This window comes from Sinocyclocheilus grahami, unplaced genomic scaffold (assembly GCF_001515645.1).
Source record: "Sinocyclocheilus grahami isolate Dianchi unplaced genomic scaffold, SAMN03320097.WGS_v1.1 scaffold231.1, whole genome shotgun sequence".
In the NCBI taxonomy this organism is placed as follows: Eukaryota; Metazoa; Chordata; class Actinopteri; order Cypriniformes; family Cyprinidae; genus Sinocyclocheilus; species Sinocyclocheilus grahami.
The window spans coordinates 517,159-530,358 of record NW_015505410.1 but is presented as its reverse complement, the minus strand read 5'-3'; the positions used below and the strand labels follow the sequence as shown (position 1 = coordinate 530,358).

Below are 13,200 nucleotides of genomic sequence, written 5' to 3'. Positions count from 1 at the left end.
TCATGGTAAATCATAAAGAAGCGTTACAAATATTAAAAAATATTCCCCCACTCTACATGAGCATTGCTTTTTAAAGATTCCTGCTAAAACCAAAAACATGCAATATCCATGACATCTGACTTAAACGTACCCGAAATGAAGTGAGTGCTGCAGAGTCTACTGCCCTCGTTTGGCACCCACCCTTCACGATTCACCGCAGCGATCCAGCGCTGCTTCCGTTCCGGGTCGCACGGAAACCTGTAGAAGGATAGTGTGGTCCCGGGAATCCTCCTGTTTCGACAAACGGCCACTACGCATGTGTGAACCATATTAGGGCCACGCATCTGCTTTTCTCTCCTAGTAATATTTACAATCTGACTCCCAAAATGGCGGTGGGGGTAGAGTAGGCGACGCGAGTGTGTCGTCATCGGTTGGCTGCAGTGATGTCATCTCACCGCGCCGCGATCGCTCATTAACAGGCGTCGTGCACAGCGATTCATTACTTGCTTTCTAAAAGCATTGGGCAAAAATGGCTGTGGAATCAAGGGTCACACAAGAGGAAATCAAAAAAGAGCCAGAAAAGCCAGTAGACAGAGAGAAGGTTTGTTTTTCGTTACTTCCGCTCCTCAGTTGCGCAAATATGCGTGCACAAACGACGCGTCTTGCATGCTAAGCTAATTTGAATCAGAATGAGCTTTATTGCCAGGTATGTTTACACATACGAGGAATTTGTTTTCGTGACAGAAGCTTCCACAGTGTAATTTGTAAATCGAACTAGTAAATTAAACTTAAGTATACAGCATATTATAGGATAATAAACTGTCTAGTTGCAACATAGTATACTACAAATCGTAAATTATTCATGTAAGTGTGCAGCATACAATAAAGATATAAAAAACGTGAAGTATAGAGCATATTAAACGAAATATCAGAACGCGTTTCACCTCATCTGCAATATCAATATTGAAGACGTGTACATATTCGCCTGTAAGTGGTGATTGTGTTTCGAGGGAGACTTATTAAAGTCTGCGTGTTTCCCACAGACATGCCCTCTTCTTCTCCGAGTGTTCACCACCAACAATGGAAGGCATCATCGCATGGACGAGTTTGCCCGGGGGAATGTACCATCTAGCGAGCTTCAGATTTACACCTGGTAGGTATAAACTTTGCATTAAATTAAACTGAATTAAACGGCACGATCCTGAATTGTATCCGCATTGGTTACAGGATGGATGCCACTTTGAAGGAACTGACAAGCCTGGTGAAGGAAGTTTATCCTGAAGCTCGAAAGAAAGGAACACATTTTGGGTTTGCAATAGTATACCCAGACCCTAAACGACAGATCTACAGGTGATCTATACAGAAGCTTTTTTGTTCTAGCGTGGTCAATTTAGATTTGGTAAGAATAACCCGTCTGGTTTTGTTTGTTGTAGGGTTAAAGAGATTGGCAATACTGTTTCGGGACGCAAAGGTGCCGATGACTCCATGACGCTCCAGTCTCAACGCTTTCAGATTGGTGATTACCTTGACATCGCGATCACTCCGCCTAACCGTGCACCACCTCTCCAAGGACGCATGAGACCCTACTGAAACCAGACTTGCCTGCATTTAAACAAACGGAGAATGTCTGGAAATCTGCCTTCCTGTAGAGTTCAGTTCAAACCCTGCCTGTGCTTCAGGCAAACCTCAATTAGGTAATGATTAGCTGGTTCAAGTGTTTGTCAAAACTAAACTGTGCAGGAAGGTCGATCTCCAGCAGCAGGATAGGGCATATCGTGAGGATAGGAAGTTAAATAGATTCTTTTTCATATATTTTGTTCATGGGGTTTTATACCAGGTCTATCTTTTTAATTCTAGTCCTGTTACCATGATTCCCATAGTTGAATAAATCATTTTTTTTCAGTATCTTGTCTTGTGTAAACATTTATAAAATGACTTTTTGAAGAAACCAGGCATTGTATGAACAAAGCACTCGCACTTAACTTTAAACTGTTACCTAAAACACTTCAGCAGAGTTCACAATAAGAATTAACCTGTTAATGGTTTATCTTTTCTTAGACATAAGAAACTGCAACAGAATGACCAAAAAAAATTTATATTATGGAGCCAAATGTTTGGCTTTTCAGCATTTCGTCCATCTTGCCTGTATTGCAAACTGGTCTCGAAATGTAGTGTCCCTAACAGATAAAAAAAATGTGGCATTAGTGCAGCAGCTGTCATTTTATATTTCATACCTGGATAATTGTATAATTCTTTAGTAATGTTAATTTAGTCAAAGTTTTTCAAACTCATTTCAATGTAGTTAGTTCCATTTGCATAATCATACCCATCAATGCCACTGTTTTTTTTTTAATTCTCTAAGTATAATTTCTAAATAGTTTAAAGCCTCCTTAAAAGTGTTTGCTCTTACAATCAAATATAAGTCAATAGAATCACTTTATGAATACAATCTGCTGTTCTCCTCTTGGTTCCACTTTTTGAAAGCCAGGCTTCATGGTCTGCAGCAGAGATCCAGTAGTAAGTGCTTAAGACTTGCACTGAGCCACAAGCTAAAAGAGGAGGGGGGAAAAAATCTATATTTTGATAGCCATATAATTTGTTTTCTTTGACAAAAAAAAAAGTCAAATTTGCAATATTGCCATTTCAGCATTACAAGAAAGTGACTCACTTTTAAAATATCCTGAGTGACTGAACTTATATCAGGCATCTCTGGTGTGCATGGCTCTGTAGGGAACATCACTCTGACTTTTGGAGTTGCAAGGCACCAATCCTGGTTGAACCCATTTTCATGGATTTGGACAGGTGTCTGCTTCAGGTCTAACACTTGATCTGCCCCCATCTTCATCCCAGAAGCATCATCAGATGCATTTTTCTATTCAGAGTTGAAGGAAGGGCAAACGTCAATTGCATCTCAAAAAAGGAAACTAGACACCAATTCGTTTATAAGGTTTAGCATCAAATCTAGTGTATATTACCATTTTAATGATTAAAAGATATATGATTACTTACAAAAGCAAGAGAACTCCCAAAAAGGGACTGCAGGGTTAGCATCTCAGGTATGGCCTTGTCCTCATAACATAGCACTTTTGGCATCTCTGGAGCATCAAACGAAGGAGCTGTGTTTGTGTTTGAGAGATCTGGTAGGTGAAAGCTGCCCTCCTGTGATGTCCTGTGTCTATCGCTTTCTTCCTGCCTGTCATCCTTTGAAACAGCAATTGAAGTGAATGAGTGAAACCATTACACTATTTTACTGGTATTATATGTGATTATGATTTAATGTATTGCTAGACAAGTCTCTTGTGGTAGTCTACGTTAGTAAATAAAGCAATAAGTAAAGGAGCGCATCACACCTTTTTTATTAGCTTGCTGACAAAAGGTGTTTCAAATGCAGGGAGCTCTGGTGTAGAAGGGCAGTTATTAAGGCGAGGAGGAGAACCAAGGTCCTTCTTTCCTTTCAGTAGTGGAGAGGATGGGATGCAGTGTTTCTCAATCTTAAATCCAACTGTTTCTAATCATACATGGATGATAGTCCCGCCTCTATTCTTGTCAGTTGGTCCTCAGTGGATTTCCAGTTCTTGAATGTAGCAATTATAGGTGTAAATCGAAGCAGTTTAACATCTATGTCCAGCAAGTTTCCGGAAAAGGAAGTGGTTTCAGCATAATTGTTTTTTTGCCGTTGTGATTAACAGATCTCTGTGTTTAGTGACAATGTCCACTCTCAGATCTTTATGTCTAAAAACATCATCGAAAATATTACCCAAATACAAAAATTGAGCACATTCAGTTCAGCATAAAATCGCATAATACCTTAACAAAGATACTGTGGTTTTATAAATTTGATTCAGGCTCTTCAACTCTTCTTTGAAATTTCGCGGCACATCCGGGTTAGTTTTGTCTGACTCGTTAGACTTGACGCACATCCAAACACCGTAAAAAAAAAAAAAAAGTTGGTCCATCTTCTTCTTCTTCTTTGGAATTGTTTGGCGTATTCCGCACCATACCGCCCCCAACTGTTTCTAATTATACATGGATGATAGTCCCGCCTCTATTCATGTCAGTTGGTCCTCAGTGGATTTCCAGTTCTTGAATGTAGCAATTATAGGTGTAAATCGAAGCAGTTTAACATCTATGTCCAGCAAGTTACCGGAAAAGGAAGTGGTTTCAGCATAATTGTTTTTTTGCCGTTGTGATTAACAGATCTCTGTGTTTAGTGACAATGTCCACTCTCAGATCTTTATGTCTAAAAACATCATCGAAAATATTACCCAAATACAAAAAATTAGGAGACATGACTCTGGAAAAGATAAGGAGAGTCATTATTTGAAGGGATAGTTCACCCAAAAATGAAAATCCTGTCTTCCTTTTTTTTTCCTCCATACTATGGAAGTCAATGGCTACCATCAACAGAGTCTCGACACGTTACCCACATTCTTCAAAATATTTTCTTTTGTGTTCAACAGAAGAAAGAAACTCAAACAGCTTTGGAACAACTTGAGGGTGAGTAAACGATGGCAGAATTTTTAGGTGAACTATTCCTTTAACACAGCTTACTAATAAATTGTTTCAAGACATGAGTATTACAAACAACACATAGTCTATACAGACATTGCATTGACAAAGCAACGTTACTCGAGTCAAACCTCCAAAGTAGTGTCCATCACACAGTTCCCTCTGGAGAAACTCATTCTCCACAAGGACCTGCCCATGCTCGATGAAGAACATGCGGTCACCAGGAGCGTTCTGGCGGATGATGATGTCACCCTCCTGGTAGACCTCATACTGCAGCTCCAGAAGAATGGCATTGACGAAATTTATATCGCAGTTCCGGAAAAAGGGAGCTTTTCTCACATGGGCCGAGCACATGGTCATCAGAATTTCCTAACAAATTCATTCAAACAATCATTAAACTATAAAAACACTGTTTTACTTTTAAAAACATGAGCAAAACATCTTTTAAATAATCACTTCTGTGACTATCTAGCAATTCCAAAAGTGAGCAGTACCTCTCTGAGAGATGAAGACACCCACTTCAGGACATCTTTCTCATCATACCATTTCCCTGCATAACGAGCCTGAAAGTAGTTGCTGATGTGCATACGAAGGGCTTTGGGAAGCTTCATGAAAGTCATATAATCTTCCAGATGATTCATCTATGTAAAAACAAGCACAAAAGAGAACAGAAAACAGAAAATGTGAATGACATCCCCAATAACCATCTAATATGTTGTTTTAGCAGTATATTTGTTTTCCTTGCACTTTGTTATTGTACGCTCTTGCTGTTATGTCCACATCAGTCATCATTGCAGCAGTGTTGGCGACCATCACCGTGTACATGATGGCTCCAGACACAATGCTAGTCATGACTATCCACAGCTCAACCTCATCTAAAAAATAAAAAATAAAAACCCATTAGGTATTAAAATAAGTATCAGTTGTGCATTGTGATTGTTGTGGCATAAGATTAACATTTTGCTAAATCAGCTGATCAAAAGTATACTCCTTGCTTGTGGGTGTTTCAGAGGAACCGTATGATATTGCAGTCATATGAGAGAGGGCCCGAAAGACTCCAAAAGAGTACTTCTCTCCCACTGTGGCATTCTGACAAATTACACAACACAAAGTGTTGACATTAATACTTTATTTTTATACATTAAAACCATAAATTACACACTCTCTGTAATACACTCTCAGAAAAAAAAGGTACAAAAGTTGTCAACAGGGTGCTAACGTTTGAAAAGGTATACTTTTGTATTTTACTTACCCCTAAAGCGTGCATATTGGTACCTTAAAGATACATATTAGTTCCTAAAGTGTACATATTAGTACCTATTTAGTAGATATTAGTAAATTTTGAAAGGGTACCACACCAGTGACTGCTTTTGTACCTTTTATTCTGATTCTAATCTGGTTAATCGCAGAGCAAACTGGCTCAGTTAATAATAATAGCAGTGAAAACGACCTCAGAGGACTTCAGTATTATTATTGCTGTAATATTGTTACAGTGTTCATAGAATAATATACAAGATGTCGGACTAGATCATATCTAGATAGATTAAAGATATATTAAAATATTCATGATTGTATAAAATATTATTAATTTCCATGATATTTCCAGCCAGGCCTTGCAAGTACAGTTTCCAAATTCAGTGATATTTCCATAAATGTGGGATTGCTGTTTATGTGAATATGCTGCTCAGACACTTACCATTAGATTCTCTCTTCTAACCCAGCAGTCTGAGGGAAACTCCTCAAGCATAGGCACAAAATACTGAATACAGCCATTCCAGTGGCACAGCAGGAAAATCATCATAAATAATGACAAGATTCTTAGGAACACCCTCACCACCTCCAAGTTGGCATTTGAAACCTATATGAGCAGAGATTCAATTAAAAAAATCAAAAGCATTATTCAAAGAAATAAAAACATTTTCTGAATGATGACTTATAAAACATGCTATTCAGTGTTGTCTCATGAAGATAAGGTCAGTTTCATATGTTCAAGCAATTAATTACTTACTCTCTCCACTTCATTGAAAAACCTAACAAGCCTTGACACACGCAGCAGGCGGACAAGACTGAGGATTCTCACAAACATCAAGATGCGCATCATTTTGCTGGCTTTGGATGAGGGAGAGTCACTGTGGTATTGTAGGTCCTGTCATGACAAGGGCACAAAACACATATTTTCCATTTGGAGCTATGCAATTTCAATACAGCCAAAAGATTTTTGCAGAAAAAGGCACATTACCGCAATAAGTAGTATGTAACCAACTGGGAATGCTGCCACCACATCAGGTATAAACCAGCCTTTTAAATATTGTTGTCGAATGCTTTTCAAATCCAGAATGGCTCCCTGTTTAACATACAGAAAGATTATTGGAGAAGTTTAAGCAATTTGATATTTGTAATGTCTAGGGCTAATCCTTACCTCACTGTCCTCATTAATGATCCCCATGCGAAAGTTAAGCCCCACGTCAATCAGGAACAGAGTGTCCGAGAACACGTTAAAACCCTCCCAACCCACTCCACTGTTCCCATCAAGAAAGGCAATCTCCATTGGAATGCCAATTAGATTCAGAAATGTTATGGCCACCATACACATGATGTAATAACTCCTGCAAAAATAAGGACAAGAGTTGCAAGATGGCATTTTTGCATGACTCATTTCAAAACTCATTAGTATTTTTTCGATTTTATTTTATAACATATTTTATTTTAGGTTTTTATTACATTTTATTACATTTGTATACATTTTTTTATTGTATTTATTGTTTTAATTTAAAAAGTATTAAATAAAGTAAAACGAAACAGATAAAACATATATATATATATATATGTGTGTGTGTGTGTGTGTGTGTGTGTGTGTGTGCAGGGCCGTCCTTGGAGGGGTGCAACCCGCGCTTGCAATGGTTTTCTGATTAATTACACATCTGTTTACTTGCTTGACAAATCATGTGTAATTAATCGGACACAGCACTTTCTGAATTCATGTTTGAGGTACAGTATGGCTGTTTAATTTATGTTGTAGAAAAAATCTCCAAAGTCACCTTTTGCCAACTCATAAATTAAGCACAACATACAAACGAGCAAATATATACTAAAAACCCAGTAGAAAGACCTGAGGGAATCCATGCTGAGTTGGCGTTCGGTGTTGACCTACAAATCTACGTCATGACTGAAAAGTTCTATTTTTGCCGCTCATAGCATGCTGAACGTAGCAGAAAATGCAGAGAAAATGCAATATAAACATTTATCAACACAATATTTTGCAATATAAGCTGTTACCCAAGTATGTGTCAGACTTGATGCAAGTTGCACACTCAGTGACAGGCATCAAGACAGCATTGTTTTTGCTACTTTGAGGTTTGGGTTCTGGTAGACTGATTATCATTTAGACATTTATTTCCCTCCTCATGTAAATTAGATTTTAATGAAAATAAAAAGCTCACTTACAATAACCAATGATAATTTTTACATTTATGTTGATAATCAAAGGAAATACTCAATGTAGTAACCCTGAAATCACTTTATTTTCTGTACCGAGACGTAACTGTTACACATTAGAAGCAAGGTCTGCATGAAAGCGATATGTGCCCACTTGCACTTCTTTCGAAGTTCCACTTATGTACAGAATGTAAAACAAGTCTTAGGTCTGGTATCTTTTGAGCAGTTCTTGAAAAAACATAAGCCAAGCTAGTTGCTCCGAATAAACAGAGCAACAATCTTAGATGGATTACACCTAGAATTCTCACAATACTCAATGTAGTAACCCTGAAATCACTTTATTTTCTGTACCGAGACGTAACTGTTACACATTAGAAGCAAGGTCTGTATGAAAGCTATATGTGCCCACTTGCACTTCTTTCGAAGTTCCACTTATGTACAGAATGTAAAACAAGTCTTAGGTCTGGTATCTTTTGAGCAGTTCTTGAAAAAACATAAGCCAAGCTAGTTGCTCCGAATAAACAGAGCAACAATCTTAGATGGATTACACCTAGAATTCTCACAAAAAAACTTTTATCATCAATATCGAAGTCATCCATGAAGTAAGCTGTATCAGTATGAACATATTTTCTTTTGTAAGCTGCATGAACGAAAAGTAGAGTTATGTGAATTTGCCTGCAAACTCTTGTTTATAATACTCATCTGAAATAAATTGGAAATATGAGACAATATGATTAAACTATTAAATATGTAATTACAATTCTATTAAAATATGTATTAAAATTAATACACTGAAAAGTTGGCTAATGATAAAATAATATTATGATAATATAAACAATATTAATAAACCTAAACTTTTAAATTACTTCTATTCTGTACAAGACTTTTATTGTGTTTTATTGTTCGGCATGTTGATATGCCCTGATTTTAGATCGAATCGCGTTTCATTTAACTTTAGCCATTAAACTGTGTGTGAATGTAAATCATATTTAGTTCATAAATGGCTGTAGCTTAGTTGTTATTTATTTAAATGCATTGACCCGGAAGCTACGCGACACTTCCGCTTTCACGGGGTTGTGCTGTCTGACAGTAGCAGGTTGTGTAAGGAAGGACACACGTGAGCACAGCAGTCTCTACAGCATATATAGTGAGTACGAGTTTGTTAGAGACATGTTTTTATTTTATTACCTGACAGCACGATTTGAATATTTCTTACAGCCAATAAGACACAGCATCTTTGACAGCGAGGTGTAACAGCTAGTATTACAACGAAACGTTGAACAGCAGTGGACATGGTGTAACTAGTAATATGGTGGCTAGTTTGCTGCACACTGCTGGCTGTTCAAAATATGTCATGTTGGAACGGAAGTTTAGAGCTGATAAATAATATGTCCCCTGCTCGTTTGTTTTTCTCAGACATTGTTTGAAAGTGGAAATGTCGAGCCTGTCAGCAGCCAGTGTGGAGGCTTCAGCAGCAATAGAGGGGGCCGAGCAGAAGAAACCACTGAAACCATGCTGTGCGTGTCCTGAGACCAAAAAAGCACGAGATGCCTGGTGAGGAGACTTTTAGCTATTAGTTAACTTCTGCTTTAAAGAGATATTTTACCTAAAAATTCAGTCATTATTGACATAATTCATAATTATTTCCTGTGTTGTCCCAAACCAGCATTAATTTATTCTGTGTTGCACAAAATAATTTTTGAAGGATTGCACTGCTCAGTATTTTACTTTAAATAAAAAGGAAGTGAGATTTTCAGACTTCCAAAAGGATGCACGTCCCCATAAATGTAGTCTATATTATTTGTACACTGCTGACCCAGTGCTTGAGTAATATTGTGGCAGGAGCAGTTCTTCACATTTCTCCTTGGTCCATCAAGCTGGTTTGGAGCAATATGAGGGTGAATAAATAACATAAATGTTATTTTTGGGTAAACTCTTCCAATACATTTTAGTAAGATGTCATGACACACTTTTGTCTTCATTGTAGCATAATTGAAAAGGGAGAAGAAAGCTGCACAGACCTCATCGAAGCGCACAAGGATTGCATGAGGGCACTTGGCTTTAAGATATAATACCACCATCATTATCATCAGATTGAGTGAATGGTAAGTGTTACGACAATGACCAGTCTCTTACAAAGAATATCCTTGGTGATATTTCTCACATTTATTGTTCCACATCTTGAATTTTGGTAATGCAATTTTCAGATATCTCTGCTCTGCAAATTGAATCGAAAAGAATAGTTCACCACAAAATTGTCATTTTTGCTTCCTAATTTCTTCTACATGACTGACTTTCTTCTGTGGAGTTATTTATAGCAAATAGCCAAGCTGTTCTCGTCCATAAAATAAAAGTGAATGTTGAATTTTGGAGCTTGACAGTCCCTGATCCTCAACTTTATTGTATGAAACAGAGCAGCTCAGATATTCTGCTAAAATTCTCCATTAGTAAATAATGCTAGAACTTCCATATTTGAACTCCCTTTAAATATATCCTTTAAGTACAAAAAAAATCTGTATCTTATGTTATGAGGACATTTGTGTTTGTTTAAAGAATCATTTATAATGTTTTTTTAATTGTCTTTTCTTTCTTTTTGTAGTGTGTGACAACCTGTGTGAAATGGAACCTGGTGTGCTCTTTTTATTTAGACTTTTACACTGTAGGGAAGATTATATGGGGCTGAATTTATTCCTCTGAGGGAAACGTTGTCTGTCTTTTATTTTTCTTTGTTATGTCTTTCTTTTTTATTTCTTTTCTTTCTTATGTGATTTGCGTACGTTTGGTCAATGGTCAATAAAGATCCTATGCAAGATGTTAAGCCATTCTCTTTTCTTATATCTTCACTTCTTATTTGTACGCAATAAGCAGAGATTCTTATAACAAGGCTGGCCTTTTCTTTTTACAGCCTATTTTAAATGATTCAGTCTAATCAATATGTATCACGTGCTTGATTTGCTTATTTTATCACACATTAAATTATTGATGAAGTGGTGTCTGTTGCTCGACACCATGCAGGCCAAGCAGTTTTATGCAAACAGACTATTCTTCCAAGCTTCTTACTCGGTTGGCTTTCGAATTCCCTGGACCAGCATTTGGCTGGTGACAGCTGCACTTAACTATGCACGCAGGCCTAAAATAGAGCTGCTGCTTCCAGCACACTCTAATCTGAGGTCTACTCGCAGAAGTGCTTTTATTCTGTATCCACACCTGGTGTGAACCCAGCAAATGCAATTCATAATTTGCATTTTCTTCTAATGATTTCACTAAGTTCACAAGTATAGTTTGTCACTGACACAAACACAAGAACAGATTGCTTATTTAGCATATTTCCCTATGCCTGCTTCTAAATACCATATAAATATGGGCAATATTGATGTTTAATTAATTAAATACCAACATATGCAAATGCATAAGTGATATTTTTCATATATTAAATGTGTAAATATTTTTTCTGGTTTATTTCTGTCATTCAAACTGCTTTCATGGTGCTTGACTACAATGAGAGTGTGTGCACAGTACGTGAGTGAGAACATTTCTATTGGCATGCCTTTCTTGCAGGGTACATGTCAAATTGACAACTCTGAATGGTAACTTTAACACTCTCTTATCTATAACAGCTAGATAAGCTGCACGAGATACTATGTTTCAGTTATGTTTCCATCTATATAAGCTGTCATGATCAAGAGATAAAACAAATGAATCTATTAATCACACCACAAAACCATTTGTCATTCCAATGTAGTTCAGTAGCATTTCATTTGTGCTTAAATACCACAAATCACATCCTTCACCATATCACTGCACAGCTCATGCAATGGATTGTTATTTTTGTTGCATAGTTCCCACAATCTAAATTTTGAGATAAAAAACTGCAGTTCCTCATCTACTCTAGCTTTTGTTGAATGGACTTGCTCTCACTAACCTAAAATTGCTCAACAGCACAATTTGGAAAGCCTTTGTCATTAAATTACATCCATTTTCCTTAAACAAACGTTCTATTATTTTATCCAGTGATGAAGCTAAGAAATTAAGAACAAAATATTTTACATTTCCAGCTGCACCAAAAGTAAACACAGTCCATTTTCAAATTCTTAAGTATATAACCTTCTGGAGAATTTTTAAGACTTTAGTTTGGTTTCGATCATAACAATTGGTAATTTTGTGATGAACAGATTTAAAAACTGAGCATTTATTTATTTAAACAAATGTATGTAACTGGTTTTTCCCCACATTCCCCAAATTTGACAGTTTCTATGAATTCGCAAAATAATATGTGATCTCTGGTGTATTTATAAAAGATGGAACGTAACTTAACAATTCTATAATTATTATTCTTGGAAATGTCTTTTTTACACAAGATCAGATTCCGGAAAACATCCAAATTTCTATATTCTTATATGAATGGCAATTAATAAATTAATTAGTCTTATAAAATAACAGTTAATTAGCATTTGTCCTTAATATTTTGATATTAATGGAGTAACAAAAGCAATGGCCACTCAAGAACATTTGTAAATTGTATTGTAAATATGCTGTCATGCAATGCCATTTAGCATTTTACACATTGACAACATAGCAATAACAATATTCTCATAACTTATGCTTAAATAATAAAAGAAACAGAATCCACTCACTCCTGCACTCCACTGCTACGTAGCAGAATATTAACTACCAACAACTGCTGGGCCAAGTTATGTGAAACTACAAAAGGAATGGCCAGGGAGGGGGAGGTAAACAGTGTTACATGACCTCCCCTGTTATTTTATCTGTCTCAGATTCTCTAAATATGCCCCCCATAGCCTAGGATGCTCCTCCCCTCAAACACCATTAGAAGAGCTGGAATACAAATGGTCTTGTTTGACTGTGAGAAAACGGGTGTTGGTGACATCTGGCAGAGCTTTCAGAGATCTTCACAGACGTCAGTGAAAGCTTCTCTCTGTGTCACTTGTTATCGTAATCACACTGCCCGGCCATCATTGTGTTATGTTAAGTAGCAAGTCTGCTTTCTGTCTGTGGCTCTTTCTTCCTTGCGTTTCAATTCCAAACATGGTTATCCTTCTCAGGGTCTCTATCCCCGCCTCTCCCACTCCATGTTTCCAACAGTCCAGTGAAGGACAGGGAACAGAAGCAGAGGTTGGGGAGTATAGGGCTGATATTGTCAAATTCAAAAGGAAAAGTGGGTGTCAACGGAACTGAATGGAACGGAATTATGAAGCTTCTTTCATTCCAAATATTTTTGGCAGTAAGAGGTGCACTGGCTGTTAGAGGCTGAGGGGA

The 13,200-nt window shown here is 37.1% G+C and overlaps 3 protein-coding genes across 3 annotated transcripts; 2 read left to right on the top strand and 1 right to left on the bottom strand.

Moving 5' to 3' along the window:
• The first annotated feature begins 403 nt into the window (after positions 1-403).
• Positions 404-1,778, top strand: LOC107597378 (histone deacetylase complex subunit SAP18). The gene is made up of 4 exons (XM_016288402.1): positions 404-580; positions 1,023-1,132; positions 1,207-1,329; positions 1,413-1,778. Exons 1-4 carry the CDS (start codon positions 509-511, stop codon positions 1,567-1,569), a joined length of 462 nt encoding a protein of 153 aa, XP_016143888.1. The 5' UTR covers positions 404-508; the 3' UTR covers positions 1,570-1,778.
• Positions 1,779-2,394: 616 nt separating this feature from the next.
• LOC107597416 (potassium/sodium hyperpolarization-activated cyclic nucleotide-gated channel 1-like) lies at positions 2,395-7,081 on the bottom strand. Its single transcript, XM_016288465.1, has 13 exons — positions 6,908-7,081; positions 6,728-6,832; positions 6,497-6,634; positions 6,185-6,346; positions 5,484-5,577; positions 5,236-5,363; positions 4,983-5,129; positions 4,620-4,857; positions 4,245-4,273; positions 3,330-3,470; positions 2,989-3,180; positions 2,648-2,851; positions 2,395-2,528 (listed from the first exon to the last, which is right to left on the bottom strand). The coding sequence occupies exons 1-13, from the start codon at positions 7,079-7,081 to the stop codon at positions 2,505-2,507; spliced, it is 1,776 nt and encodes a 591-aa protein (XP_016143951.1). The 3' UTR covers positions 2,395-2,504.
• A 1,888-nt stretch (positions 7,082-8,969) lies between these two features.
• On the top strand, positions 8,970-10,741 carry LOC107597423 (cytochrome c oxidase copper chaperone-like). The gene is made up of 4 exons (XM_016288470.1): positions 8,970-9,070; positions 9,340-9,477; positions 9,911-10,028; positions 10,523-10,741. The coding sequence occupies exons 2-3, from the start codon at positions 9,359-9,361 to the stop codon at positions 9,993-9,995; spliced, it is 204 nt and encodes a 67-aa protein (XP_016143956.1). The 5' UTR covers positions 8,970-9,070; positions 9,340-9,358; the 3' UTR covers positions 9,996-10,028; positions 10,523-10,741.
• The last annotated feature ends 2,459 nt before the right edge of the window (positions 10,742-13,200 follow it).

Coding starts and splice junctions, on each gene's coding strand:
- LOC107597416 (XM_016288465.1), bottom strand. CDS start 7,081: ATGTGTATGGTGGCCATAACATTTCTGAATCTAATTGGCATTCCAATG. Junction 6,635..6,727: donor GTTACATACTACTTATTGCG/GTAATGTGCCTT, acceptor TTGTCATGACAG/GACCTACAATACCACAGTGA. Junction 5,130..5,235: donor CAAGAGCGTACAATAACAAA/GTGCAAGGAAAA, acceptor GTTTTTACATAG/ATGAATCATCTGGAAGATTA.
- LOC107597378 (XM_016288402.1), top strand. CDS start 509: ATGGCTGTGGAATCAAGGGTCACACAAGAGGAAATCAAAAAAGAGCCA. Junction 581..1,022: donor AGCCAGTAGACAGAGAGAAG/GTTTGTTTTTCG, acceptor TGTTTCCCACAG/ACATGCCCTCTTCTTCTCCG. Junction 1,330..1,412: donor CCTAAACGACAGATCTACAG/GTGATCTATACA, acceptor TGTTTGTTGTAG/GGTTAAAGAGATTGGCAATA.
- LOC107597423 (XM_016288470.1), top strand. CDS start 9,359: ATGTCGAGCCTGTCAGCAGCCAGTGTGGAGGCTTCAGCAGCAATAGAG. Junction 9,478..9,910: donor AAAAAAGCACGAGATGCCTG/GTGAGGAGACTT, acceptor TCTTCATTGTAG/CATAATTGAAAAGGGAGAAG.